Below are 27,616 nucleotides of genomic sequence, written 5' to 3'. Positions count from 1 at the left end.
CCTGCTTTTGCTGGTGCCTTCTCCTCTGCCCCAAATCAGCCCTACCTGATGTCACCCTACTCATCCTGCAGACAGGCTAAAAGCCTCTTTCTCTGGAACTGGGTTAACGACTCCCCCCTCTGCAACACTTTGCACCTTCCTGTCTTGTCTCAAATGATGACTTGCATACACTCCACTAAACATACTTCAGGGATCATGTCTGTGTGCACAGGACAGGGCTGGATAAGGGGTAGGTGCCTGGGGAACCATTAAAGCATTCTAGAATGAATGAATGAATGAATGAATGAATGAATGCATGAATCCATGGAAAAACCTGACCCAGCTTCTGCCTGTGCAGAAAAGAATTAAAAAATGGCTCCTTTGGCTGTTTCATAACTCTGATCCAGTCGCCACGCTCCCAGCCCCACAGGTTGCATGCCCTTCCCCTCCTGGCCGCCTGCTCCAGGCTCCAGCACAGAGCACTGTCAGGAGACTCTTGGGTCAGCCGAGCAGAGCTGAGTTGCATGCATGATCCCTGGGCTCACCCTGAAAGCCCCCCATGGCCAGCCTGGGCTCGGAAGGGATAAAGTTCCTGGTGTGGCAGGAGGGACAGAGTGCCAGCCTCTATGGCATCACTGACTTTTGTCTTCCATGTGCCCAGTCACCCTGCTGCTCTACTGTCTCCAAGGACGCAAACCTCTGCTTGGGGGCCCTGCAGAATCTGGGGGTTTTGAGACCAGCGCCAGTCCTCCTATAGCATCAGAGATAGACAGAGCAGGGGCGGGGGGAGGGGCAGGAGCTGGCAGGGGCAGTACCAAATAAGCCATAAACCAGCCCAAGAAAAGAAACTGCCTAAAACCTTTAGGAGGAGGGACCAACTTCACACCAGGCTCAGAGAGAGGGAGACAGAGAGAAACAAAATAAAGAGCAGGAGAGAGAGAGAAAGAGAGAGAGAGAGAGAGAGAGAGAGAGAGAGAGAGAGAGAGAGAGAGAGAGAGAGAGGAGGACACACAGAGATCAACAGAAAAAGAATGAGACAGAGAGTTAGAAGGAGAGACAGAAAGATAGGAGACAGGCAGACTGAGTCAGACAGAGAGAGGGCAGGAGAGACAGACAATAATAGGGGTGGGAAGAGAGACTGATGGACTGGGACAGGCAGGCAGACAGAAAGATGGAGAGAGAAAGAGAGAAAGAAGCCAAACAGGAGATACTGACGAACAGACCCACCAGGGTCAGCAAGTGGGCAGAAGCTCTGCTATGTTCCCATCAAATGGAATGCTGAGAGGTGTGTCTCAGGACTGCCACTTAACCTATTCTGGGGGCCTTTGCCCAGCCCCAGGGACTAGGCCCCCGGCCACAAAACGGAGTAGCAGCCAACCTCCGGAAAGGGAGGTTTCTGGAGAAAGAGTCATGTGGGTGGGGAGGTGATGGTGGTGGGGACTCTGGCAAAACATCTCCTAGCTCAGTTACTGCCCCTGGAACATCATGTGGCCTTTCTGGGCCTCGATGTCCTCTGGATGTTATGGTGACTATGGGTAGAGCAGGGGCCTCTGAGGCCTCCTCCAGCCCTAAGGTCTGCCCTTAGCTCAGGCTCTGTCTTTGTAGCTAACTTATTGCTCTATCCTATTTAACTCCTGACCTCCACCTCATTGTCCAAAATGGCTGCTTGAGATCCAGCCATCACAACTGCATTTCAACTAACTGAAAGGAAGAAAAGGGTAAAGAAAACACCTCTCTTTTAAAGGACACTTCTCTTTGGCAGTGATGCTAAACATTTCTTTTTCCACCTCATTGGCCAATAAATAGTCTCAGGACTGCACCTAGTTTCAAGGGCAGCTGGGGAATATACAGTACGAGGCTTGGACTGGACCCTTGTACACAGCTCAGGGATGCCGTCAGAGGTTATACTCACAGCAGGCTTCAACCGAGCCTCATGATGTTTTCCTTTTGCTTACTACATAGATAGTGAAAAATTCCCCTCTTTTTCCCCAAACTCATTCCTTCCCCGAATGTGACCATGTGAGCACTGTGAACAATGTGATGTGTGTCTGCCAGATTCGATGTTAATGTGCTTACTCACACGTATACCTAGTTTACAGGAAAATAAAATGGGATTGCGATTCACATATTGCTCAGCAACTTGCATTCTTGGTTATTGTTACTTCCGTGTCTTGGAGGTTCTGCCCTGCCAGTCCACAAGGAGGTGTCTCCTTCTTTGTGACAGCTGAGTGGTACCTTACCATATTGATGCATCAAAGTTTACTGATGGATATTGGACTTGGTTACAAACAGCCTTTAGCATCTTCTCTGTATAATGCAAGTGTTCCTTGAGGACAGATTCCTGAAAGTGGGCCAAAGTTTAATTCCCTTTGTGTTGTGGATTTAACCCTTTCTGTGTAAAAACCCTTCTCCCTGGGGAAGACAGTTCATCAGGTCAGAGCCAGCGGACCCCTTCCAGTTTGGCCTGGGCTGGTCCCTCTCCCTGTCTTTTCCACTGAGCAGGCACAGCCCTGGCACCATCCTTGCTGCTGTGCCCACTATTTTGGGGTCTCTACCATCACTAGAAGCCAATCTCACATCCTAAAGACTGTGCTCCCTCTGCTGCCCCACACTTTTATGGACTGTACCCCTTTTCTCCTTAGAGGAGGAAGGAGACACCTCCCCAGCTGTCCTCTTGGGAATTTAGGGCCCCACTCCTAGTCCCTTCCCACCCTCCCTGCCTGCCCCAGCAGCTTGTTTTAGCACTTCTGAGCCTTTCCCCCTCCCCAGTCTTATTTACAGCCCTTCAGGAAGTGGGAGAGGGAGCATGGTGAGCCTAAGCCCACCCCCTGCTCAGTGGTGGGGATCAGGGGACTGTCTCTGTGGTTTGGGGGACTACAGGCATGTGCTTGGGGTACACAGCTGCCCCAGGACTCCAGCCTTTTTCTGGGGAGAGACAGGCTAGAGGGGTTGAGGAGAAAGCTCTCTGAGTGGGCCTTTTCACTCCTCCCTGGAATGGGTCATACCTGAAATTTGAGCCCCAAAGCCCAGGCAAGTGTGATAAACTCCTCCCTTCCCCTGGTCAGGGCCCTTCGTCCAGCTGGGCAGCCGCAGGACGCCATCAAGTTATTAAAAGCTTAGCTGGTGGTTCCCCTCCAGCTTGGTGCCAATTCATCAGGCAATCCTTCCTGCCCTTCCCATGATGGATGGTGACAAATGAGGGTAGGTAGGGGTTCCTGAGCCCATCAGGGCCACAGCTGGGGAACTCAGCCATCAAAGCCCTGAGCAGGCTCCTCCACTGAGGTGACTCCGAGGGCCAAGGAGATCAAATTTCGGGCAAATGGTTTGGGGGGTGGAGAGGCTCCTCCAGAGACAAGCTGTCCTGTGTGTGGTGTGGGGCCCAGCCCAGCTGTGGGCCTGAGCTGGAAGGTGGGGGTGGGGTGGGCTTCTCCGATTCTGGAATCACAGGCAGGAGGCCTGGGGGCCGGAGGAGGGGCCTGGCCAAGGTTGGTGGGAAGGAAGGAGTGCCTTTCTGGGAGGAGGAGATCAAACACCTTTGAAAGCAGGTGCTGAGGACGTTGCTCAGGGCCCAGTGCTGAGGCTGCACAGCCATCAGCCCTCTGGGATCCCAGCCAGCGCTGCTGCTGGTGCTCAGAGGAGGAGGTGCCAGTTGTTGGGGAGCACCCTGTCTGCCTGGAGGGACAGGACTCGCCAGGGTGATCAATAAGGAGAGGAAGCGATACAGAAAGGAGTGGTCAAGAGAACGCCTGGCGGAGGTGGGCCAGGTAGGACTGGAACAAGTGGGGGAGCAGGGAGAGGGCATGCTGGGGGAACAGAGTACCAACAAAGGCTTGCAGGCAGGAATGGTAGGGCTGAGCAATTCTGAGGATGAGGTTGGGGACCTGGGGAGGCTGTACTGGGGGGCGGGGGCACTGGGGACCTAGTGTGAGCTCTAATAGGCAGGGAGACGACAGAAGAGTCTTGCCCGAGTAGGGTCTGCTGGTGGGCAAGAGATTGCTGGAGAGCATTGTCCTCTGGGAGCAAGGAGAGAGCTCTCAGGGGATCTCGCTATCAGTCAGTGTCCTCAGTGAGGAAGGGGGGCAGCACAAAGCCTCCATGTCAAGGCCAGACCACGGTGGCACCAGCCCAGCCCAAGGACGATGTGCTGGGAAGGGAGATTCCAGGACACTTGTAGCTGAGGGAATTGTCATGGCTTTTGGGCCAGTCCTCTGAAGGCAGGAAACCTGTAGCATCTTGATTGCCCTCCTCCCATGGGGGGCCCACTACTCCGTGAGAGTAGAAAAGCTACCTTTGTCCTGAACTGAAATCTGTCTCCCCACCTTCCCTGCTCTGAGTCAGTTCTAGCCTCTTTCCCTGGGAGGGGAAGAGCACGCTGCTCCCCTGGGGCTGCTGGCTGCCCTCCTACGCCTCGCCAGTTTCCACACGCATACCAGAGTCTGGCCTGAGTCCCTTATGCGCTAATGGTTCTGCTGGTGAGGGAGCAGGCGGGTTCCAGGAAGGGCAGGTCACATGCTACATCTGAAGCTCCCGCATGGCATGGGGGTAGGAGGCATAGAGCCACCACGCTCTCCCGTCATGAGCTTAGCAGCCAACAACACTGCCTTTAGGGCACTGAATGGGGTCAGGCTCAGCCAGGGCCAGGGTTAGGCCCCTGTGTGTGCCAGGGACAGTTCCGTGTGTGTGAGGGCCACGTGGGCGCCGAGCTGTCTGGCCTGCGTGGGGTTGACACCTTGGCCCCTTATTGATGGGCTCACAGAGGGGCCAGGCTGTACAAGCAGGCACATGGGGCACCCCCCCATCCTGGACCAGAGCACCCCTTGGGAATTCTCTGCTGTGCTGCTGGGGATCGAGGTGTTGCTGAGGCTCTGAGGCTTTACTGAGGTTTGGGTAGTGTACAACTTTTGAGGGGTCCAGTTGGACTCAGAGAACCAAGGGCTGGGATGGGAGGATGGTGAGCAGTGGGGTTCCCTAGGTTTCTGCAACCGCTTGCACCATGGTTTTTGAGCATTTTGCCCCAAACTGTGCTTGATCTGTTAGAGTTTGAGGGCCTTTGGAGTGTGGCTCAGATTCTGAGGTATTTTAGATGTTCTGGTATGTTCATGAAGATCTGAAAGTTCATGGGGGTGATGCTGAGTTTCCAGGGTTCTTGTGGTGTTACGAAAATTCCAGGGATATTGCTGAGACTCAGGAGGTGCCCTAGGAAACCTGGACATCCTTGGGGGTGTTTCCAAGTTCTGGGGCTGCTGCTGGCCCTTCCCATTCATTTTGGCTCACTCCTTTTAAGCTTAGCACTTGCTCTTTGAGAATTCTGAAAACCACAGGCCGGGGAGGGCAGGCACGCATGTGGGCCTCTGTTTCTGGATGCAAAAATTCCTCAGATTTAATCAACCTGAAGAAAAACATGAGGAGGAAGGAAGCCCTGTCTCAAGGCCTTCATGGGCCAGCTCCGGCCAGAGGGGCAGGGCGGACGGCCTTTGTCTGCTCAGTGCGCGGAAGCTTTTGGGAACTCCTTCCGCAGTGAGCAGGGCCTAGCCACCCCAATCTGTGCCCAGCTGGGAGCCCTGCTGGCCTGGGCTGCTCCTTGAATATGGTGTCAGCCTCATCTTGATGGGCTCACGTGGGCTCATGCAGGCCACAGCTGGGCAGCCCTGACTCCTGGCCTGCTCTCTCCTTGCCTCTCAGACTCTCCTTCTCAGCTCTCCTAAGACACTTACACCTCATTCTAGCTACCACTGCTGACCCTGTCTGACCTTAGGACCCTGCTCCAGGCCCCCTCCTCCAGGAACCATTCAAAACTGCCCAAGCCATCTCCCCACCCCGACCCCACCCCTCACCCCCTCTCCTGAGCTTTTGCAGACTCTCTCCCAAGTACACCCTCTGGCCCCTGTTCTGATGGCAGGTGCTGGTCTCCTACTCTTTCAGGTGAGTCCTCCTATAAAGCCAGCTCCAGAGGGCAGCCCCTGGACTCCGCCGCCAGGCCTTTGGACAAATTCTTCAGGAGCGCCTCATTACGATCTTTCTCTTCCCATTACTTTTCCTTGCCAGCTTGCAGTCCTAACTCCCCAGAGCTAACCATCCCATTTTGCTGATGCGAGCTCCAGGCTATTCTACCTCCAAGCTGAGGAGGTACTTTGGGCTTAAGAAGTGGGGTCCCCCTCCTAGCCTGAGCCATGTGGCCACCCAGTATCCATGGATCTGCTATCCAGCCTACCTCCCTGCCCCACAGAAGAGCAGATGGGGGAGCTGGGGGCCAGGAGTGTGGGTGTAAGGCAAAGGGAAACTCCTGGCCAGTCATAGCTGCTCTCTGTGGCTTTGACCTTGCTACAAACTAGTGTGCTGGCTCTACATTCTTGGGCCATGAAGTCATTGAGGGCAGGGAGTGGGGACATGGGGGAGAGGAGAGCCCACAATCAGAGAGTCTCCAGGCTGGATGACGCACCCCTCCTGGACAGAGGCAGGGCTGAGGACTAGAGAGGTGAAGGAACTCACTCGGGGTCAGGCGCAGCCCTGGGCTCAAACCCAGGTAGGCTGCCTCCCCAACCATCCTCCTGGACCTGCCCCTTCCTGCTCCCAACCCAGCCCTGACCCTGAGGACCATGGTACTGGGCACAAGACTGCTCTCTGGCCCCTGTGCCCACACCCACCAGCGAAGCTCACCTCTTTCTCCCCTCTGCTTAGGGCCTCCCTGAAGCTGGCCTCTGTATTTCCCCAGCAAGGAGGGAGGGGATATCATGGGTGCTGGGCTCTCCCCAGGGGGAGGGGCAGTACCACTGGACATCCCTTTGGGGACAGAGCAGGGTTTGGTTCAAGGAGGGGGTTGTGGGGAATGGAGGGGATTGTGCCTGGGCTTGCCTGGGGCCCCTGAGGCTGACGGAGGCTCCGGGAGCTCAAATGCCTTTTCTTGGTACCCAACTGGGTACCTTCCTCCCTTCCTTCAGGTCTCTGCTCAAATATCATCTCCTTAGCAAGGCTTTTCCTGGCCATTCTGCCTAAAACAGCCAACTCTTGTCTGTCTTTCTATCTCTCTTCTCTTACCCCACTTTATTTTCCCTCTCAGCGCTCATGACACGTATTGTCTCCACCCTGCTCCGCTACACATTAGGTTCCCTGAGGTACACGACTTGCTTGCTGCTGTATGCTCAGCATGTAGAACCTTGCCTGGTGTACAGTCAGCATGCAATCTACATTTGTTTAATGAATGAATGAATGAATGAATGATTGACCGAATGAACGAGTGAACCAGGTTGGGAGCAGATTTAAGCTTCCTCCAGGGAAGGAAGTGATTTCTGACAGGCAGAGATCCCCACCCCCCATGAACATCTCACACCTCTGCCTTGTATAGGAAGGGAGCTCCCTGTCACAGACTGAATTCTAATTGTTAGAGGTATCATGAGGGAGATTTAAAATCAAATAGAGGTTGGGTGCTTCCTAAGCTATGGGTCTGAGACACATGCGCGGCAGTGAAGGGACGTCAGGCCTTGGAAAGCCTGGCTGGGGAGATCAGGGCATAACAGGAGCCTGTGCAGAACAGGCCCATGGAAGAGTGATGGCAGGCACAAAGAGCATGACTTTGCCAAGCCCAGGTAAAAAGTCTGTGTGACCCAAGCGCTGTGCCCCCAGAGAGGGAGGGAAGCAGAGGAGAAGAGTCAGAACCGTGCCCTCAGGAGCTCACAGCCAGGCCTGGGAGGCAAGATGCACCCCAAATCCCTGGGATCAGATGGGCAGTGTGTGCTCCTGCATCGCATCAGATAACGTTCAGGTTCAGCTCTGAGACACTGACACTTCTGTGGGTGGGGGAGGGGGTGGTCAGAGCCTTCTTCCTGGAAGAGGGCCATTTGAGAAGGACAGGAACCAAGACCACCACAGCACTCAGGTCCCCATCCTGGAAAGCCTTGTGAGCCTGCCTACAGAGTTTGGGGGGGGTGGGAGCTTTTAGCATTTCAAGCCCTGTCTTCTCTGAGCCTTTGCCTATGCTGTTCCCTCTACTGGGAACACACTTCCCTGCACCCCTACTCTCCCAGCCCACCCTCTGCTCAGCTGACTTTTTCCTGCCCTCAGATCTTCACTCAAAGGTTACTTTCCTCAGAAAACCCCCCATTCTGTTAGACCAAATTCAGTTCGCCACAGTATATATCAGGGCATCCTGCCTTCCCTTAATGACCCTTTGACACTTGAGCTCATTTACCTACTTGTCTGTGTCCCCTGAACTGTAACTGCTCACATCCCAGGGCCTAGGACAGTGCTGGCAGTTAGTAGGTGTTCAATGAATTTACGTTAAAAGAATAAATGGATGAATGTCTTAAGGAAGCTTGTTGAACGAATGCGTAAGCTGGGTAGGGCTGGGGCCCGGGCCCCCTGGGGGTACGGAAAGGATGTGGACCTTCAGAGGTTCAGGGGTCCTGACCCCCACCCAGGGGAGGATAGAGAACTTGCTCTCTGCCTTCCTCTGCATTTTGCCTCACCCCCACCCAGTCTGGGCTTGAACAAAGAGGAGGCGGGGAATGCGCGCGTGGGAAAGGGGGGCAGCTTCTCAGGGGAGGGAGGATGGTGAGGAACCCCAGCCCCTGCCGGCCCCTGCCGGCGGCGGAGCCTTCCTCACCATCACCCTCACCCTGGAAGGAGCAGGAAGCGGGTGGGGTTCTCCTTGCCTACCCGTGGGTCTGGTTCGTGTTTAAAGGACTAATTTGTGCCTTGTAGGGGTGAGTTATCTCCTTGTGAAATCAAGTTGGAGAAACAAAAATGTTTTACCAGTGAGATACATGTTGCCTCCTTCATGGAAACTCAGGAGAAGCAATAGACTGGCTCCCTGCCTGCCTTCGCCCAGCCCCCTGCTGTCTCCTTGGGTTGCTGGAATGAGTGTGGGGCACTGCAGAGGTCGTGGGCGAAGAAGGTGTGGGAGCTTCCAGGTGGGGGCTGAAGGCAGGTATGCACAGCCCTCCAGGGCTAGGCCCAGTGGAGATGGGGCCTCCTGCAGCTGGGGGGAGAGCTTTGTCCCGACTGCGGTGTGTTCTCACCACTGAGGCCCAAAGGGGTGGTCTCAAGGGAGCCTGAACAAAGAGGGGGATTGGGCTGGAGGGTCCCCGCAAAGTGTTAAGCCCGCCTTGCAGCCCGCCCACCCTTTCATCTCTGCAGCTCCTTCCTCCCTGGCCCTTCCTCGAGTGTGTGTCTGTGGGTCTGTCTGAATGGGTTTGGGGAGGGGGAGAAAAGGAGGGAGTGTCTCTGTGGACGGCTCGAATTGGACAAAACTTCCTTGAAAATGGTCCTTTGAGCAAAGACCCACTGGTGGTCAGTCAGTCAGACAGACAGACAGACAGACAGGTGCTCCAGCAAGAGCTCTAAGACCCCAGGGGAGCACTACCCCCAGAGGGACAGCTACCTCCTGCAGCACCCGGAGAGGACAGAGACGCCCTGCCCCTTCTCCCAGCTCCCTCCACCCGTTCCAGGGGGATCAGGGCCTCACTCCCAGACAGACTTTTCCCAGCGAGCTAAAAGCAAGAAAGTAACCTTTAGTATTAAAGAGAAACGTTTCTTTGTTTGGGTTCCTTTCTTTCTATTTTTTTTTTTAAGCCTCTTTTCACATCTGTAGTGGTTCTTTTCCTCTTGTCTGGGAGTCAAGAGAGAAGGGTCTGAGAATGTCCAGCACAGCCGGGAACCAGACCTCCTCAGGCGACACAGACGACTACTCCTATGGCAGCTGGTACCTCGACGAGCCCCAGGGTGGCCAGGAGCTCCAGCCCGAGGGGTAAGTGGAACCCCTAGCTCTGTGGCCAGCAGAGCGGGGTGTGGCAGAGGTTACTGGTGGGGGCACAGAGAAGACCCTGGGCCAGGGCTGTTGAGATGGGTTCTGACACTCATTTGTAGTGTGACCCTCGGCAAGTCACAGACTCTCTGGGCATCAGTCTCCTTGTCCATCACGGGAGACCAGCCCTTGCCCAGGTGGTCACCTAAAAAGCACCTGTGTGGTGTGTTTGAAATATAGATTCCTGAGCCCCATCCTTGAAATGGGCAACTTTGGCCTATAGCCAGAATGGAGAATGCTGGGTGAGTGGTTGAGGGAAGTCAGGCTTGCTTTCAAGGGGTTACTGGCCCCTGTGGTGACTGTCTGGGGTGTGGTATTAGCAAGTGTCAGGTTCTCTGGGCAGGCTGGGGGCAGAGGAAGACAGAGAGCCAAGGAAAAAAGTCTGGTGGGGGAATCTCTGTGAAGATGAGGAGGTCCTGTTTCCTTTCACAGGAGTGCTCAGGCCAGCTGGGAAGGGAGGTGCCGTCAGCCCAGCCATGTGCCCTGAGGACTCAGGCCACAGCTGCCCTTGCCCAAACCCTTTCTATCTGTGTTTCCTCTGCACACCCTGGCGGGGTAGTTGGGCCTCCATGTGCCCCCACATGCTGCCAAGGACGCCTAGCCTGGGAGGTTCCCAGAACCCTGTTCTCCCCTCATCAGCATACTTAGTTCCTGCCCTGGCCCCATCCCCCTCCTGCCTGCTCTGTCTGAGGGTTGGTTGAGCTGGTAAGGTGAGGTTGGGGAGTTGCTGAGCCAGATGTGTACACATCTGTTCTCCATCATCAAGAAACTGGAGAAGGAGAAATGCTCGCATGCCTCCCCAGGGTCTGGGGCTCTGGCCTGGCCAGACTGGGGTCGCTCGGCTGGGACAGAGTCCCCACCCAGGCCTGCGGGGAGGAACTGTTGTTTGCAGGACTCAGGGCTCTGACCATCTGAAAAGCAGCCCTGCAGTCAGCAAGGGTGTGCCCCCCTCTGCTTCCCTGGCTGACCCTGCTGCGTTTGTTTGGAGTGGGAGGAGCAGCAGAGTGGGGAGGGGCCCAGGACCCTCAGGAGGACTCTGACCCTGAGTCAGGTTAAGGCCCAAATCTGAAGCTGTGTTCCTAGGTACCTCAGGGCCCAGTCATTGGCCCTGATACCTCAGGGCCCAGTCATTGGCCCTGAGGCTAGGGTATTTAGATAGGGCCCTAGAATAAAGGTGGGTGTGTGGTGGGGACCGGTGGTGGGGAGAACGACCAGGGTGGCATCTAGAATTGGCAGTTCCCTTCCTCCGCTGCAGGGAAGAATGAAGAGGTTTGTTCGAACCTACTTACCGTATTTGCCGGCGTATAAGACGACTGGGCGTATAAGACGACCCCCTAACATTTCCACTCAAAATACAGAGTTTGTTATATACTCACCGTATAAGACTACCCCCTCTTCCTCACACCTTCCACACACCAAATAAAAGGTAAAACAATATCAGATTTGATTTCAACATTTATATTTATATTCAAATGCTTATGACATGCAGGAAAACTGTCACAAGGCTGTATGTAATCAAACATATACATAAATCGCGATTCGCGATTTTGCGCTATCATACTGGGTGTATGGTCGGCTGTGTGCGATTTTGCGAGTGTGGTAAAATCGCATAACAGCAAAATCGCATAACAGCCGAGCATACACCCAGCAGCGCTGCTGATGCCTGAACGGTATGTGGAATGAAGTGGGCGGGCATCGGGAGGCCACTATGGCACGGGGCAAGCACTATGGGCAGTCTATCTGAAGTGTACCTGGCGTATAAGACGACCCCCCACTTGGAGGCATATTTTTCAGGGCCAAAAAATCGTCTTATATGCCGGCAAATACGGTACTTAGCCAAACCAAGTGGAGCCCGCTTTTTCCCTACCACCCCCTCAAAGGTGGGAGTGGGTAGCAGGGAGTCCAGGTGAGTCCCACCGAGGGGAACTTGGGCTCACCTCGCCCTGTGTGAGTCAGACCCCTCAATGAGATGGGGCACCAGAGCTTTGTGGAGCTCTGACAGTGGTCCCCCTCTGTGCCTCAGGGTGCCCCAGCAGGGTTGGGAATTGGGATTGGCAGGCACTGGTGACAGTGGCCGGGATGGACTCAGTTCCTGGTCTCACTTACCCATGTGCCCCTGTAGTGCCAGGACCTGGTTGAACAGTTTGGGGGTTGAGTCTGATGGGGATGGGATGTGTCACCTGGGGTCTTGCGTGCACACAGGATTGATCTGTGTAAGCTGAGTTGGCTCTTTCCACCCCCAAAGGCCCCTCTGGCCAGTTATGTGCCCATGTGCTATCCACCCATCATCAATACTGAGCTTCCCAGCCAGAGCCTGGGAACAGAAATATCTCCCTTCATGTACTTCTTACTTCTCACCTCCCAGTCAGACGCAGGTGCTGGAGACAGGACTGCCTCAGTTCGAGTCCTGGCTCTGCCACTTTATTAGCTGTGTGATTTGGGCAAGATACTTGGCCTCTCTGAGCCGTGGTCTCTTTGTTCCCTGTATCAACTCAATTATTACCTAAGAGGTGTGGGCTCTTAGTATCCCTTGTGTAGACCAACAGTGCCTGGCACTTAGTCAGTGCCTAGTAAGTACTAGTTACTGCTGTTGGCATTATTCACATTTAGCCACAGAAATCTCCTAAAATCCCGAACACTGCCCTGCTCAAACATCCTCTGTGGCTCCCCAGTGCCACCGGTGCCTGCTATAACCTGCTCTGGGCTGCAATCAAGCTGAAAGCCTCGCCTGGCCCCAGCCACACGACCTACTGCCTGTCACTCTGCCTCCCCATGCTTCCCTCTCCATGGAGCTCCCTTTCCCCTTCTTTTCCTAAAGAGATGCTAATCATCTTTCAAAGCAAAGCAGATGCCCCTGGCCCTGATGCCTGGCCCCAAGGTTCTCCCCCTCCTCTGCAACCTTTAGCACCTGCTTGTGCCTCTTCCTGGATCAAGCTCCTCGCCCTCCCTGAGGTGGTGTTCTTTGTATCTGTGCCATCCTGTCTATCCCACAGCACAAAAAACGCATCCATGACTCATCAGCCAAATTTCTGTTGCTCAGATCTCAAACATCTGGAGATCTGTAAGCCTCAGCCAAGCTGAGCTAAGGGGTAAATAGGGGACCCCAGATGGTACAGGTGCCCCCAGACAGGGCCCTGGAGAGGACCCGTGGGGGTGCGGGGGGTCTCCTGGTTTGCGGTGAGTGGGAAAAGGGTCAGGCTTCTCCAGGGACAGTTTCCTGAGCCCCTGCCCTGGCTGGCCAGGGGACAGGGTTGAGCAGGACCTAGTCAGGTGAGGAGATGCACAATGAGAGGTCCTAGACAGGTGGCTCTAAGCCCTTGGGGCTGAGAGAGGCCTTGCCTTGCCCAAACCCCACCCCACATGCTGGAGTAAGAGGCCTCAGAGCTGGAAGTGGAGACTGTGAGGTCTGTGCTCAGACATTGGGAGCCTGATCCCCTACACAGCACCTGCCCCACCCATGAGCACAGTTCCACTTTGGGAAGAGGCCAGCTCTGCCCTGGTCAAGAAGTTGTACAAAACAGACTTATCCTGTCCCTCCACCCCAAGGACCAGCTCAGGTGACCAGGTTCTTGCCTGCTGCTGACTCTCTGGGGTTTCCTGAGAGGAAGCAAGCTCCGGCGAGGTTGGGCTGTTCCCGCAGGATCCTAGGGTTCTGAGCTCTGAGGCCGTGGGAGTCCTCTTTTCCACACAGCAAGAGGGCGCCCAGGTGGGTGGGTGAGCCTCCTGGGCTGGGAGGCCCCAGCTGCAGCACAGGGCTTCCTCTCATGCCCTGCCTGCACTGGTGTCCTCCCTCTGGCACTCTCAGGCTCCACCTGGGCAAACCCAGAAATCTCCCTCTCCCCAGGGACCCAGTCCTGTCTGCTCCCCCAGGTCCAAGTCCAGCTCTGAACTCAGGGCTCCTACCCCTTTCCCTGCCACATGACCAGCTGGGGAAGTTGAAGCTTTCATTGTGCTCATTGATCTCTATCTCCACCATGGGCCTACCTCTGTGCTCAGCGATGGCAAGAGCTGGACCTCTGCCAGGCCATAGGGACCTTTGTGGTAATTAGAGACCGGGACCCCCATTTAGATGTATGCAGCTCAGGAGGTACAAGACTTGATGAGCAGTGTGGCCTGGTTTTCAGACCACACTCATTTCCCTAGCTGGGCATCCTTGTGCAGTGTGCGATCTGCCCAGCTATATATGGAAGGCCTTAATGAAGGAAATGGGAAAAGAAGACATGTAAGTTCTAGAAGACCAAGGAAGACCATTCCAGTCAGACACAGACCAAATTCAGATACCAGTGAATGGAGGACAGACTCCATTCTGGGAGGGCCGAACACTTAATGGTTTGATCCAGGCGGTATCTCAGCCACAGCTCTGAGGAGAGGTCTGTGAGGCCTGGAGCAACCAGGAAGGCATCCTGGAGGAGGGAGGGATAAAGTAGGCCTTGAAGGATCTGGGTGAGAAAGCAAAGAGGTTCAGGCCGAGCTGGCCCACTCTAACTTTCCTGTGTCTTGCCCTGGGAGTGCCCTATCTCTTTCAGCCCTGGAATCTTGAGCTTGGTACAGTCACATCCCATCGAGGCATGAGAGCCCCAGAATGACCTTGAGAAGGTGGAACTGGGCAGGCTTGTGTAGGAGAGATCAGAGGGTTGAGGGAGGTGGAGCCCCAGTGTAGACAGCCTGGAGCCACAGACCTGGCTGCACACCCTGGGGGTCTCCACCCAGGCCTGACCCACCCTCCACTCCCTCTGCAGAGTGGTGCCCTCCTGCCACCCCAGTGTGCCCCCCGGTCTTCTCCATTCCTGCCTGGCTGTGCTGTCGGTGAGTCTAACCTGAGTCCTAACTGGCTTGCAACCTGCTGCCAGCCTGGGCAGGGGCACTTATGTTCCCTGCTGAGGCTGGTGAGGGGGACCCCGGGAACCCAAAATGTGGGAGGGGGTTCTCCCAGGGTGGAAACCGAAGCCAGGATTCAGACCAAGTCCAACCTCTCAGGCCTGGCCAGTCCCCAAGACACCACATGAGTGTGCACCGGGGATAGGGTGTTTTCTGGGGACTGAGGCCAAGCGCTTAAATGCAGCCCTTCCGGGAGGCCTGAGCACCCCAAGCCCTCCCTCCACTGTGCTCTCCTTCAGATCCTTGTGTTGCTGCTGCTGGCCATGCTGGTGAGGCGCCGCCAGCTCTGGCCTCACTGCGGACACGGCAGGCCCGGGCTGCCCAGGTTGGTGCTGTGGTCTGGGCACCCCCACTCAGGGGGTACCTAAAAGCCAGTTCTGGCCTCAGTGATACCCCCTTCTCTCTCACCCTAGGGGCTCTCCCCACCCCCACCCAGATCTCCAGGTTTAGTCGGGGACCCCCAGAGGGAGGGGATGAGACCCACTCAGGTCTACTTGCTCCTGTTCCAAACCCCAAGGAGCCCAGCTCCTGGTCAAGGACATACCTCGTCAGGCGACCCATGGTCTGGACAGGCCATGGCCATGCCATGCCTTCAAGACCCTGAGGGTCTCACCTGTACCCTGATGCTAAGGCAGATTTCTGAGGGACTTTCCACCCTGTCTCCTCAGCCCTGCAGTCCCAGAGCCTGGGACGAGGATGACCCTGAGGAGATGAGACAGGGCAGGCTTGTGTGGGAAAGAGCACAGGGCTGGGAGAGGTGGTGGGTAGAGTCCCATTGTAGACGGCCTTGCACTGTAGGCCCGGGATGCACACCAAGGTGGGTCCTGCATGCTGGCTTTGTGGGGAACCAGCCTGGGGTTCCTGCCCTGTCTGGGGGAGGGTTTGGGAAGGAGTGAAGCAGGATGGCACTGTCAGGGCATGAGGGCAAGCTGGCCCACAGAAGCAGAGGGTCTGAGTGGCTTGCTCTAAGCCCAGGGAGGTGATGCATGGGACAGCTGTGTCCCCTGTCTGACCTCGGCACTGGGCCACACCCCGGCCAGGGCGGCGGCCGTTGTGCAAGGATGTTGTGACTCTCTGAGCTCTCTGAAGGTCTGCCAACCCAGACAGACCAATTAGTGTGGAGGCTGCTGTTTCCTGGAGCGTCCAGGGTGGGTGGAGGCAGCCGTGCTCAGGCTTGTTCGTGTGCGTGCGTGTGCGTGCGTGCGTGCGTGCGTGCGTGCGTGTGCGTGTGTGTGTGTGTGCGCGCGTGTGTGTGTGCGTGCGTGCGCGTGCGTGCGTGCGTGCGTGCGTGCGTGCGTGTGTGTGTGTGTGTGTGTGTGTGTGTGTGTGTGTACACACATGCGCGTTGGGGGGTATGTTCCCCAGTCACTCTGCCACAGGGCCCAGAGCTTGGTACATAGGAGGCACTCCATAAATATCTGTGGACTGAGTGGATGAAGGGCCTCCGTTTCCCCATCTGGAAAGGGACTGACTCAGCCTCCCTGGTTTATGGAACATGACACGACGTAATGGCAGCACAGGGCCTGAACAACTCCCTTCTGTCCTGTCCCTGCACCAGCCCTGTGGATTTCTTGGCTGGGGACGGGCCCCGGACCGTGCCCGCTGCTATCTTCATGGTCCTCTTCAGCTCCCTGTGTCTGCTGCTCCCCGCCGAGGCCCCACTGCCCTTCCTGACCCTGGCCTCACCACCCAGCCCAGGTACCTAGTACAGCTGAGGCCTGGCCTGGATTTGGGGTGGGGGTGGGGTGGGAATCTGGAGCACTGGGGCACAGCTCCCCAGATAGCTCCCCCATCCCAGTCATGGGCCCCCACTGTCCCCTTACCCTCCCACTGTCTCTTCACAATGCCCAAACCCTCCCCCTTGTTGGTCCCAACCCTTGGTCAATACTGCCCTCTCTGCTGCTTCTGTTCTTGTGCAAATCCCACCCCCAGGAGGGAGGGCACTCTCATTCATGGGCACAGGCTGGGTCCCCCAATAGCCCAGCCCCTTGTGAGAATGAAGGAAGGTGGGTTGGTGGACAGAAGGGGTCCTAGAGAATTGAGCTGGGCTCAAGGAGGTGATGGTAACAAGGACAGTTGCCATTGAGAGGCACCACTGTCCTGTGACATGATCTCCTTAGATAATCCTCACAAGGACTCCACAATTACGGATCTTAGCCCCACTTTACAGGGCCAGAGAAGGGGACAATAATAAAGCAGTAGCTTGATGTACTGAGGACTAACTTAGGCACCGTGCTAAGTAATGTTCACATACCTTCTCATTTGGTCTTTGCTAATTTAGTACTTTTATTTCCGCTTTATAGGTGGAGAATCTGAGGCTTCAAGAGGTAACTGGCCCAAGATCAAAGAGTTGATACTAGTCAGAGCCTGGATTTGAACGCAGGGCTCTTGCCCACTGAGCCAGCTGAGGGGCTTGGAAGATGGAGACAGGAGAGGCCTGGGTGGGCAGGACTCAGCCCACACCTGCCCCGCACTCATTTTCTCTCTGCCCGTCTTGCCTTCCAGGGTCCTGGAAGATGCTGGCCCTGCTGTATTACCCTGCCCTCTACTATCCCCTGGCCGCCTGTGCCACAGTCAGGCAAGGAACCTCACACCTGCTAGGCACTGTGCTGGCCTGGGCTCACTTTGGGGTCCAGGTCTGGCAGAGGGCAGAGTGTCCCCAGCTGCCCAAGGTAACCACTGATTCATAATGGCCTGGGACAGGGGGCATGGAGGAGTCACTTACACTAGCGTGACTCCTTTTATCTCCGCATGTTGGGTTTTCCTGCTACCTTTTTTTGTGCACAGGGTTCTTCTCCTCCAAACATGTGCTGTTCCATGTGACCCCTCTATGAAACAAGGCAGCTGGGCCAGCTCTCAGGGGCTTCCAGTCTGGAGGGGCAGGGAGGGGGCAGGGGCAAAGGAAGAGGAAAAGGAAGCCTGAAATCCCCCCCAACCTTGTTAGCTCCCTAGCCTTCCCTTGGCCAGGCTGGAGTGGAAGTGAAGTCAGATGGAGGATGGCAGGCAATGACTCGGGGGATAGTCTCAAAGGGCTAAAAAAAGAATTCTAGAACCTCACCTGCTTCACTGTCTGCTGGCTGGGGGTGTGAAGCTGCCCAGTCTAGAGCCCAAAGGGTGGGGGTGTAGACTTTGGAGCCAGACAACCCAAGTTGGAATCCAGCTTCATTCATCCTTCCATCCATCCGTCCATCCATCCATCCATCCATCCATTCAACAAACATATTGGAAGCACATAGTCTGTATCAGGGACATTTTCAGACACTGGGATACAGCTGTGAACAAGTCATACAAGGTCCCTGGCATCCCAAGAGCTGCCATTCCAAAGGGGAGACACAATAAACAAGGAAACAAACAAATGTACAAAATGATACCAGGTGGTGCTAAGTGCTTTGAGGACAGTACGTCACCTTCCTGAGACTGGTTTCCCCCCTGTTAGTGAAGTTGATATCACCCATCCCTCAGGGTAGAGGTGAAGATAAGCTGGTTTCTTGAAGAGCAGGGACCTGGTCTTTTCACTACCCACAACCTGGCACATACTAAGCTCTCAATAAAAATGTACTGAATAACAAATAAATCAATGAATGTATAAGAGCCCTGCCCTGGGACTTCAGGGACAAAGACCTCAATGCCAGGAGGTAGGGCATGAACTGCCCTGATGCCAGATTGCAAACTGTACATAGACGAACTTAGGCCTTTGTCTGATTCTCAGGGGCCTATGTCCAAGTGCCCGGAATATAGCAACACAGAAAATGGGTGTCCCTGTTTCAAGCTCTGTTCCAGGCCACATTGCAGCCCCCTGGGTGGGGAAGAAGGGGTCACATGATCTCCTCCCTTTGGCTCCTCTAAGGGCCTTGGGAGTCCAGGGGCCTGGGGGAGGGGCAGGCACCCCTGCAGGGCCCCAGAAAAGGAAGTGAGAGTGGTTGTCCTGAGTGGCCCAAGTTGGGGCGGGGGTGACAGGACCAGAAGCCTTCCCATGGCCCCCCAGACTACCCTCAGGCCCCGGGGTGAGGTGGGAAGGGAAATGGACCCTGGCCTTCAGTTGGGGAGGAAGGCAGAGGGTAGGTGTGTCTGGTGTTTGTCTCTCCAGATCTACAAGTACTACTCCCTGCTGGCCTCCCTGCCTCTCCTTCTGGGCCTTGGATTCCTGAGCCTGTGGTACCCGGTGCAGCTGGTGAGAAGCTTCAGCCACAGGACTGGAGCGGGACCTGAGGTAAAGGGGCTGCATTGGGCTCCCTGTCTGTCGGTGCCCTACCCATCATCATGCTTGGTGGAGGGCCCAGCACACTGCAGGCACTCAGGAAAGGTTTGCTGAGTCACCAAGTGACGGGTTAGTTCTCCCTTTTCAGGCAAAGGCTAGGCCAGGCCCTTGGCTGGCACCCAGCATACCCGGGGCTCCAAACTGTGTACCGCAGGGACTCAACAAAGGAGAAGTGGGCCAGAAGACAGTAAGTCGTAGTCCTGGTCTGAACCACTGGCATCCAGCTGGAGAAATGAGACAGGCCAGCAGCTTGTGCCTGATGGGGCTCTGCAGATGCCGACACGAGCCAGGAAGCACTCAGGGCAGAGCTGCATTATGAACCAACTTTTGGTAGGATGTCAGATAAAGGGGAGGGCTTCCTGAAGGAGGTAGACTTGAGTGGAGGTCTGAGGACAGGAAGCATCTGGAATGGGCAGAGAATGAGGAGAAGGCCCTGCAGGCTCAGGAAAGCACATGAGTCAAGGAGCAGAGACGCGTTGCGTCTGTTCATGCCTGATTTGCAGCACCCAGCAAATGTTAGCATGTAATAGACATGCGGCAAATATTTCTGAAGTTTTGGATAGATGGATGGGTACATCATGTCAAGAGAGAAGTCTTACAAGATAGGGCAACCTTATGAAGAAAGCTTCTGAGCACCAGCCAAGTGCCAGTCCTGGGCAAGGTGCTGTGGACTCAGCTGATTGGCTGTGTCTGGCCTCCAGGAGCTCCCAGTGCGCTGGGGGAGATGGATGCAGCAACAGATATGTACAGCAATGTCAGAAGTGCAACAGGGGCTCATCCAAGTGCCATGGGAGCCTGGGTGGAAGTGGGGTCATGTACTCCTGGTGGGAGAGAGGAGGAAGAGGAAATCTCCACAGAGGCCCTCAGAAAGGCTGAGGACAGATGCGAAGGGCTGGAGAAGGCGAAGGGCAGGCTTGAAGGATTTCATGTGGCACAGACAGCAGGTAGATGGTGGCACCAGTTGCTGACATGTGGCATGCTAGATGAGAGCAGCTGTGCAGGGGATGATGCACAGTTGAGGGTGTGTGGCGTTTAAGGGTCTGGTGGGCAGTTGGACCATGGGCCTGGAGCTCAGGAGAGGGGCTGGGACTGAAGCCCAGAAAGAAACAAGGTCCCCAAGGAGGGGTGGAGGGCGAGGGGAGAAGAGGCCAAAGTGGGCCCAGGTTGTCCAGGGGCTGCCTTGGGTCTCCACGGGCCCACCTGACTCTGGGTTTTGTTCTCATATAGTAGCAATAGAGTTCTGAGTATTTTGTCACCACTGCCTCCTAATTCTCTGGGGATGCCTGTTCCTTCATTTTTACAACTGGCTCAGAAACGGGGAGCAGCTCCCCAGGATACACAGTGCACCAGGCACTGCTCTGCCTCACGGAAGCCCTTTCCCTCCTCTTCCAGGCATCTTCTCTACCTTGCCTGTCCCCCACTGCATGCCTTTCCTCTTGAGAAGTCTTGGGGGAAATAAATCCTCTTTGGCCCTTAGTCAAAGAGGTTTAAGCCTCAAAGGACACAGTCAAGCTTTGAGCTAACCCACACATGCCCTGGATCCCAGGTTTGCCATAGCAGCAGGTGACAATGGACCATATTTTCCTAATGATGGGGGCAGGGTCTCACCCCTTCTCCCCATGGGCCTCTGCCATTTGGCAGTCAGCTTAAGGCCTGGAATGTGGCTTAGACAAATCTGGTCACCCTTGTGATCTCCCTTGAGTAGGAGGAGAGGCCTGGTGGGTCTGACCTCGAATGGCCGCATCCTGTGTCCTGGTTAGGGATGTGCCTTTGGGACATAGGCTCCCTTCTGCCCCAGTCTCAGTTAGCAGAGGCCAAAGGGCCAAGAGGGAAGCAGTGATGAGGTGTGACTGAATAAAGCAGGACAGGGTTGGAGCTAGACCTTAGGAAGACTTTCCCAGCATTGAGTGTTCTTAGATAGTAATTAGTCTTGTATTTGTGGAGGAAGAAAGGGAAGCGATGTGGGGCATGGGCCTCGCCCCATAGGCTAGCCTTTCTCTGCACTCCACCACAAGCAAGAGGTTTTCACAGAGCACCTACTGCATGCCCACCCTAATACCCTGAGTGAGGGCCCCAGGGGTGGCTCGAGGCAGGTCTCATCTGTCTGTTCCCACAGGGGTGGCAGAACAGCTATCCTGAGGAATATCTGAGGACCCTTCTTTGTCGGAAGAAGATGGGAAGCAGGTGAGGTTCTAGGCTCACCTTCTGGGCCAGCAGGCAGGGCCGGCTAGGCAGGCTTATTTGGGGGGCTGGCAGTGGGCAGCCTGGTGGGGCAGAGATGAGGAATGAACCAAACTCTGGGGCTCAGGGCAGGGGCTTCTCCTGAGCCCCGCCTCCCACCCCCTTTGGGTCTTTCTGCAGCTCCCATACTTCCAAGCATGGCTTCCTGTCCCGGGCGTGGACCTGCTTCAGACACTACATCTACACTCCACAGCGAGGTATGGGTGGGGAGCTGAGGTCAGAAGTGACGGGTAACCTCCCCGCTCCTGTACTGAACAGCTAGAAGGCAGCTCCTGCTCCCCTAGAACCCTGTCATCGGGAGGAACAGCCTCCAGCTTGGGATAAGGGAAAGCCCCTGGCCTGGCCTTGGATTTAAATCCAGGGTTCTGTGAGCCCTAGCCCTTTTCTTGGGCCCCTGGGGAGGGGTGGGGGCTCCTGGGCCTGGGTGGTGCTAGGCTCACCATGTCCCTCCTTTTGGGGACTGCAGGCTTCCGACTACCCCTGAAGCTGGTGCTTTCAGCCACCCTGACAGGGACGGCCATCTACCAGGTATGTCCTGCCTTGGTGGTGCATTTGCCTCTGGACCCCTGACCTCACCCCCCAAGCCTGGATGGCTCTGGCCCAGCTCAGCTCTCCAAACCCCCACAACCCCGTCCAGCTGCTTTTGGTGTCTTGGGGACACTGGCCTACCCAGAAGGGAGGGGTGTTAACTGTTGGGCTTACAAAGAGTCAGAGCATGAGTTTTGGAGTCACATATACATGGGTTTAAATCCTAGTTCCATTATTTACCTCCTGTGTGACCTTGGGCAAACTACTCAATGCCCCCGAGCCCATTAGCTCAGCTGAAAATGGAAGAAATAGAATTACCTTCCTTTGGGGATAGTTGGGAAGATTTAGTGAAATAAGATATGTTTGATAAATCCTCACCACTCTTACCACCATCACCACTACCCCAAACAAACACACACAGACCCAAATCCTGGGAGGTAGGTATGAATTTTCTCCATTTTACAGATGGGGGAAATTGAGGCTGAGAGAGGTGGATTTGACTTGGCCAAGTCCCCACAACTAATATCTCAGGGCAGCCAGTATCTGAATCCAGGTCTGTTCACCTACAAAGCCAGTGCTCACTTATAGGACACTTTGGTTTGTCCAACTTGGGAAAATTGGCAATTTTATATTCTGAAGTTTAGACAGGTGATTGATAGATAGGTGCAGCTACACAGTTGTGCTGCCTAAAATCATACCTGTGGCCTATTAGACTAAAACTGGATCGCTTGTGACTTGCTGACCAGAGACACGGGGACACTGCCCTTGGGGAGATCAGAACACCTATGGGTGCCAGGCCCGGGGATGCAGCCAGTGGGCTGCCAAAGCTTCTTCCCCAATGGCTCCCTGTGGCTCAGAAAACATGTCCTGGGGCGGGAGTGCCTGGTGTGGTCCCGCCAGGCTCCGGCACCCTTATTTCGGGGCTCTTCCAGGTGGCCCTGCTGCTGCTGGCGGGCGTGGTGCCCACCATTCAGAAGGTGAGGGCAGGGATCACCACGGATGTCTCCTACCTGCTGGCTGGATTTGGGATCGTGCTCTCTGAGGACAGGCAGGAGGTAGTGCAGCTGGTGAAGCACCACCTGTGGGCGCTGGAAGGTGAGGTCCCTGAGGGTCCCTGGGGGCCTGGGGGGTCCCTGAGGGTCCACAGGAGGGATGTGAGCTGGGTGGGATGCCTGAGCTGGCTGCCCTTGGGCACGTCCCTGCCCTTGTCTGGGTCTCCATGGCCTCATCTCCAAATTGGAGCTGTTGGAGCTTCCAGTCTCAAGTCTCTGAGACCTAAAGGGGCATCTCAGCAGTTCGTCAGCTTGTGTGTTGTCTCCGACCCTCACCCGCAGTGTCTTTGCCCCGCTCTGCAGGCTGGAGATGGGGAAGGCCATGGTGTGTGTGAGCCGGGGCCTTTGCTGAGGGTGGGGGAGCAGGAGAGGAGGCAGAGATGTAGGATGAAGGGCCAGGATTCTGAGCTCATCCTCATGTCAGGTGGGTGGGGTCGGGCAGGACAGATGCTCTCTTTTACTCAGTCCCTATCCTCCCAGGCCACCTCCTTTCACCCTCCCTCCCTTGACAATGAGCCCCCAGGCCAGGGAACGATATCAGCCTCCCTTTCTGGGGCTGATGCCTCCTTCAGCCCTTAGCCCTGGTACTCACCTCACTCACCTCCCAGGCCTTCCCAGCAGCCCTGTGGAGGAGGCTGAGAAGTATCCACTTGACACATGGGGAAGGACTCCCCTGAGGTTGTACCATCAGGCAGAATCGGAACCAAGAGAAGAATGCAGCCTCCTGATGCCTCTGCTGGAGCCCTCACCACCACTTTGAGACAAAGCCTGGTGGTCAGGGGTCATGGGGCCTGCATCCTCTGCTGACTTGGGAGACCCTGGCTCCCTAGGCTGCCAGCATTGCAGGTGGAGGTGTGACAGCTCTGCCTCTGTTCCTGACCGTTAATGTCCTCATCCGCAGACCAGGCATGCTGGGAGTGGAGAGGGGCAGGGGGTGGGGATGGGCACAGGTGTGTATGGTGCCTGCTTTCTTCCCTGATACCACTCCCACCACCTTCCTGAGTGCCTTTGCTCCCACACCAGAGGCTGCCTTGGAACTGCAGCTGAGGCCCACAAGCTGGACAGGTGACAAGTTCTGGGTGGGCTGAAATGACATCTCCAGGGAGATTTTCCAAGTTGGCTGCAATCTGAGCCACAGGCAGGAGCAGACACAGCCCACATCAGCCCATATCCAAGCTCAGACCTCACTCACAGCAGCCCTGTTAGGTTAGCATTGTGATGCCATCTTTCAGAGCAGGAAATCAGGGGTCAGAGGCAGGAAGTGACATGCCTTGGACAATGGATTCTTCTTCTACTCATCACACCTGACATTTATAATCACATGCTATGGTTTCCAAGCCCAAACGTTTCCACTTTGGATCTTCTTAGATGCAGGGCCAAACAAAGCAGTGTTTACTCTCCTAGTTCACAGATGAGGCAAACTGAGGCCCAGGGCATTAGAGATATGTCCAAAGCAATCAGCTAGCCAGAGTGGAGCTGAGGCTAGATCTGAGCTTGGGGCCCTTTGGTCTGCTCTTAGCCTAAGGAGCTAACGCCTTCTGAGCTCCGAGAACCTGTTTTAGGGCTGTCCCCTGCACCTAGCACCTGGAACTGCAGGCCTGGCATCATTCAGAGAATGCTCGCTCTGAGTCATGCAGGCTAGATTAGGGTTCCTGCTCCATCACTTACTAGCTGTGTGACCTTGGGCAAGGCACTTCACTTCTCTGGATCTCAATGTCCCTACCTGCAAAATGGGTGCTAAAGAGACAAAGGCAGCCTTGTCCTTGAGACCCTGAATCTGGTGGGGAAGATGGATGGATCCAGCAAGCAGGTCCCAGAAAGGGGCAGGTGCAATGTCCCAGAGGAGGCAAAGCACAGAAAGATCTTATGGGCACCAGGATTGGGAGGCATCCACATTTGGAACCAAGTGAAGGGAGAGAGGAGCAGGAAGTCAAGAGGTAACGATCAAAGGCCAGGCCTGGGGCCATGGGGCTCACTACCCCTTCACCCACATTAACCTATTCTCTCGCCTGGGCCAGGTCAGCAGGCAGGCTCCTCACGCCTGGCAGAAACATCTGCATGCACCTTCTCTGGTGCGGAGCTGGCTCCTGCTGGGAGATGGAGCAGGGCAGAGCTGCGTGTGCCCACAGCTGTCTCCCAGCCTTACTTTTCAGAGGAGTGCCCCCTCTTGCCATTGGAGGAGCAAGCCCAGGGCAGGCTGGGAGACTCGGGTTTATGGAGCAATCGGAATCACCTGTTAACTTTAAAAATCCCTAGTCTCGAACCACAGGCCTAACTTCAGAAACCCTGAGGCTGGTGCCCAGCTTCTGATTGAATAAGCGCTCCAGGTGATTCGGAGGCAAGCCACTGCGGCAGTCCCTCTGTACGTGTCAGTTGGTTGGTTGGTTTCAATCAGTTGCTGATTGAAATAAACCATTAAGGCTCTGTTTTCAGAAAGCTCCTGCAGTAGTGATTCTCAACTCTGGCTGCAGGTCAGGATCACTGGGGTTGCTTTCATAAGGCTAAGGCCCGGGTTCCATGTCCAGAAACTCTGATTTAACTGGTTAGGAGTGCAGCCTGGCCACGGGGATTCTAATAGTCCCAGGTGATCCTAATGTGCTTCCAGTGCAGAGCCCACTTCTCTGGTACCTACCTGTGCTATGTGGAACTGGTGCCTGCCTTTTCCACGTGCGCTTGCTCCCTGAGTCTCTGGTGGGAACACAGGAACAAGGAGCACTTCCCTATGCTGGCTGAGGAGATAAGGATGCAGGTGCCCTGGGCTCATTCTGGGTCTGCTTGGATGGTTGCACATCTGGCTCCACTACTTCCTAGTGTGTGGCTGGCGGGTCAGGCCCTCTAAGTCTCAGCTTCTTCCTTGCCCCCGTGTCTTCCTGTGCCTCTCCTCTGGGCAGGGTGAGGCTGGATGTATTGATAGATGCAGGGTGGAAAGGGCCCAGCCCACAAACCTGCTTTGCTTAAATGCCAGGCTTGTTCATGAACACCATGCATTCTCCTCCAGCTGCTGGTGAGACAGCAAACTCGTGATCTGTGTACATGGTCAGGGTGGCCTGGGAGCCAGGGACGAGAGTCCGCACCCAGGGGAGACGGGCAGCAGCGGCCACCTCCCCTCATTCTGATAGACTCAGACCACACAGCAGTGCACTTGCATCCCCTGTTCCCTGAACAATGGCATTGACAAGGGCTTAGATGGGGCTCCATGGCTTGTGTCATGCTGGGAGATGGGCAGGACAGCAGCGTGACCAGCTGGGCGAGGAAATGACCCCCTGAAGGCCACACGGCCAGGGAGCCATGGAGGTGGAGGCACATGCCAGGTTGGATGGAATCTCTTGCTAGGGGTTACACAACAATGGGTGCAGCAAGACCCGGTTGGGTCTGCAGCCTCAGAGGTGGCCTTTCCCCATCTTGGCCACTATGTTACCTGGCACTACAGGCTGGCTGTGGTTGTCAACTTACACTGGACCTGAGAACAGGGAATGTTGCAAGAGGCCTCTGCTCAGAGTGGGGTGTGGGGCAGGGGTCCCTCCCACCCAGACGCACCCCGGCAGCAGTGCAGAGGCTCCCAGGAGACCCTCCGGGCCCAGCCACCCACTTGGCTCCCCTCTGCCCTCCAGTTTGCTACGTCTTGGCCTTGGTCCTGTCTTGCTCACTCACCTTCTTCGTGCTGATCCGCTCCCTGGTGACACACAGGTTAGTGGCAGGCTCTGACCCTCAGTGCAGACGTGGGGAGGAGGTCACAGTCTCAAGGGCCTGTAGGACCCCTGATCCAGAAGCGTCTGTGGGGAAAGCCCCGGGGCTAGAGGGAGGGAGGGTCTCTGAAGGCCCGGCTGTCACTGAGCCCTGCTGCCCAGCTGCCTCAGAGGCTATGCCCAGGGACCTTTCCTCGCAGGGGTGGCCCCACTTAGGACGGCAGTCAGGGCCCCCAAACCTCTGCCTACCGGGAACCTTGCCTCTAGTCTGGTGGCCGAGCTGCAGATCACTTACCATATTTTATGATGTTTCTCACTTTCCTGACTTGGTTCAGGATTTGCCTTCTGCCTGAATTTGTCCCCCTTGATTCCTACCCTGCCCCCACCAGCTTTCTCTTATGCATCCTTTAAAGCTCTACTCAGTCCTCACCTCCTCTGGGAAGCCCTCCCTGACCTCCCAGGCTGGGTTAGGAGGCTCTGCTGGGCTCCCACAGCCCTGGGCTTCCCTGCCCACAGCCATGGGTTGTAAACTGGGAGTTCAGCCAGAGACTGTGCCAGAGGAGGAATTCGGGAGCACGTGTGCTCCCTGAGATCACTGCCTTCCTTGTCCCCACCCCAGGGCCAACCTACAAGCTCTGCACCGAGGGGCTGCTCTGGACCTGGGCCCCCTGCTTCAGAGCCCCCACCCCTCCCGCCAGGCCATATTCTGTTGGATGAACTTCAGCGCCTACCAGACTGCTTTTACCTGCCTTGGTGAGCCCCCACTAGCCCACCCTTCTGGGCCTCTCCCAGCCCCAGACACTGAGACACTAGCCCCAGTGAGGCAGGGGAGAGTGCTCCGCTGGTCTTGACTGCCCCTGGGTGTCTGCCTATGCTGGGCAAGCTCTGGGACGAGAGTGAGAAGAGGGACCCACCAGGCCTTCCCTGCCCTCAGAGCTCGCTCAGGTGGGGGATGGGGGGCACAGGAACCCTTGGAGAAAGGAAACTCCTCACATAAGAATGGCCTCTGGGTGCCACCAGGTGTTTACACAGGGGGTGGCCCCAGGGCTGGAAGGTAGGAAGTTTAAGGAGGCACATTCCTGCTTATGTGAGGAAGGTCTAGGCCATGGTGGGCTGCCTCAGGAGGTAGTGAGATCCCTGTTACTGGGGATATGCAAGCAGGGTTTCATGGCTATAGATGGGGGCTGTGAACCGG

At 55.8% G+C, this 27,616-nt stretch overlaps 1 protein-coding gene across 2 annotated transcripts in view; it reads left to right on the top strand.

Annotated features, from left to right (window-relative positions):
• STRA6 (signaling receptor and transporter of retinol STRA6) overlaps positions 1-27,616 on the top strand; it is a 39,305-nt gene that overhangs the window by 7,595 nt on the left and 4,094 nt on the right. For both annotated transcript variants that reach the window (XM_019668005.1, XM_019668004.1), the window contains exons 2-14: positions 9,547-9,721; positions 14,518-14,584; positions 14,896-14,981; positions 16,215-16,354; positions 16,960-16,983; positions 17,162-17,328; positions 18,744-18,866; positions 21,031-21,098; positions 21,276-21,352; positions 21,622-21,683; positions 22,616-22,778; positions 26,347-26,422; positions 27,041-27,174. In XM_019668005.1, coding sequence (XP_019523550.1) covers positions 9,547-9,721; positions 14,518-14,584; positions 14,896-14,981; positions 16,215-16,354; positions 16,960-16,983; positions 17,162-17,328; positions 18,744-18,866; positions 21,031-21,098; positions 21,276-21,352; positions 21,622-21,683; positions 22,616-22,778; positions 26,347-26,422; positions 27,041-27,174 — 1,362 coding nt within the window. The remainder of the gene's footprint in view (positions 1-9,546; positions 9,722-14,517; positions 14,585-14,895; positions 14,982-16,214; positions 16,355-16,959; positions 16,984-17,161; positions 17,329-18,743; positions 18,867-21,030; positions 21,099-21,275; positions 21,353-21,621; positions 21,684-22,615; positions 22,779-26,346; positions 26,423-27,040; positions 27,175-27,616) is intronic.

The sequence above is a fragment of the Hipposideros armiger genome, unplaced genomic scaffold, assembly GCF_001890085.2.
Source record: "Hipposideros armiger isolate ML-2016 unplaced genomic scaffold, ASM189008v1 scaffold_511, whole genome shotgun sequence".
NCBI lineage: Eukaryota > Metazoa > Chordata > Mammalia > Chiroptera > Hipposideridae > Hipposideros > Hipposideros armiger.
This window is presented reverse-complemented; position numbering and strand designations above follow the sequence as displayed.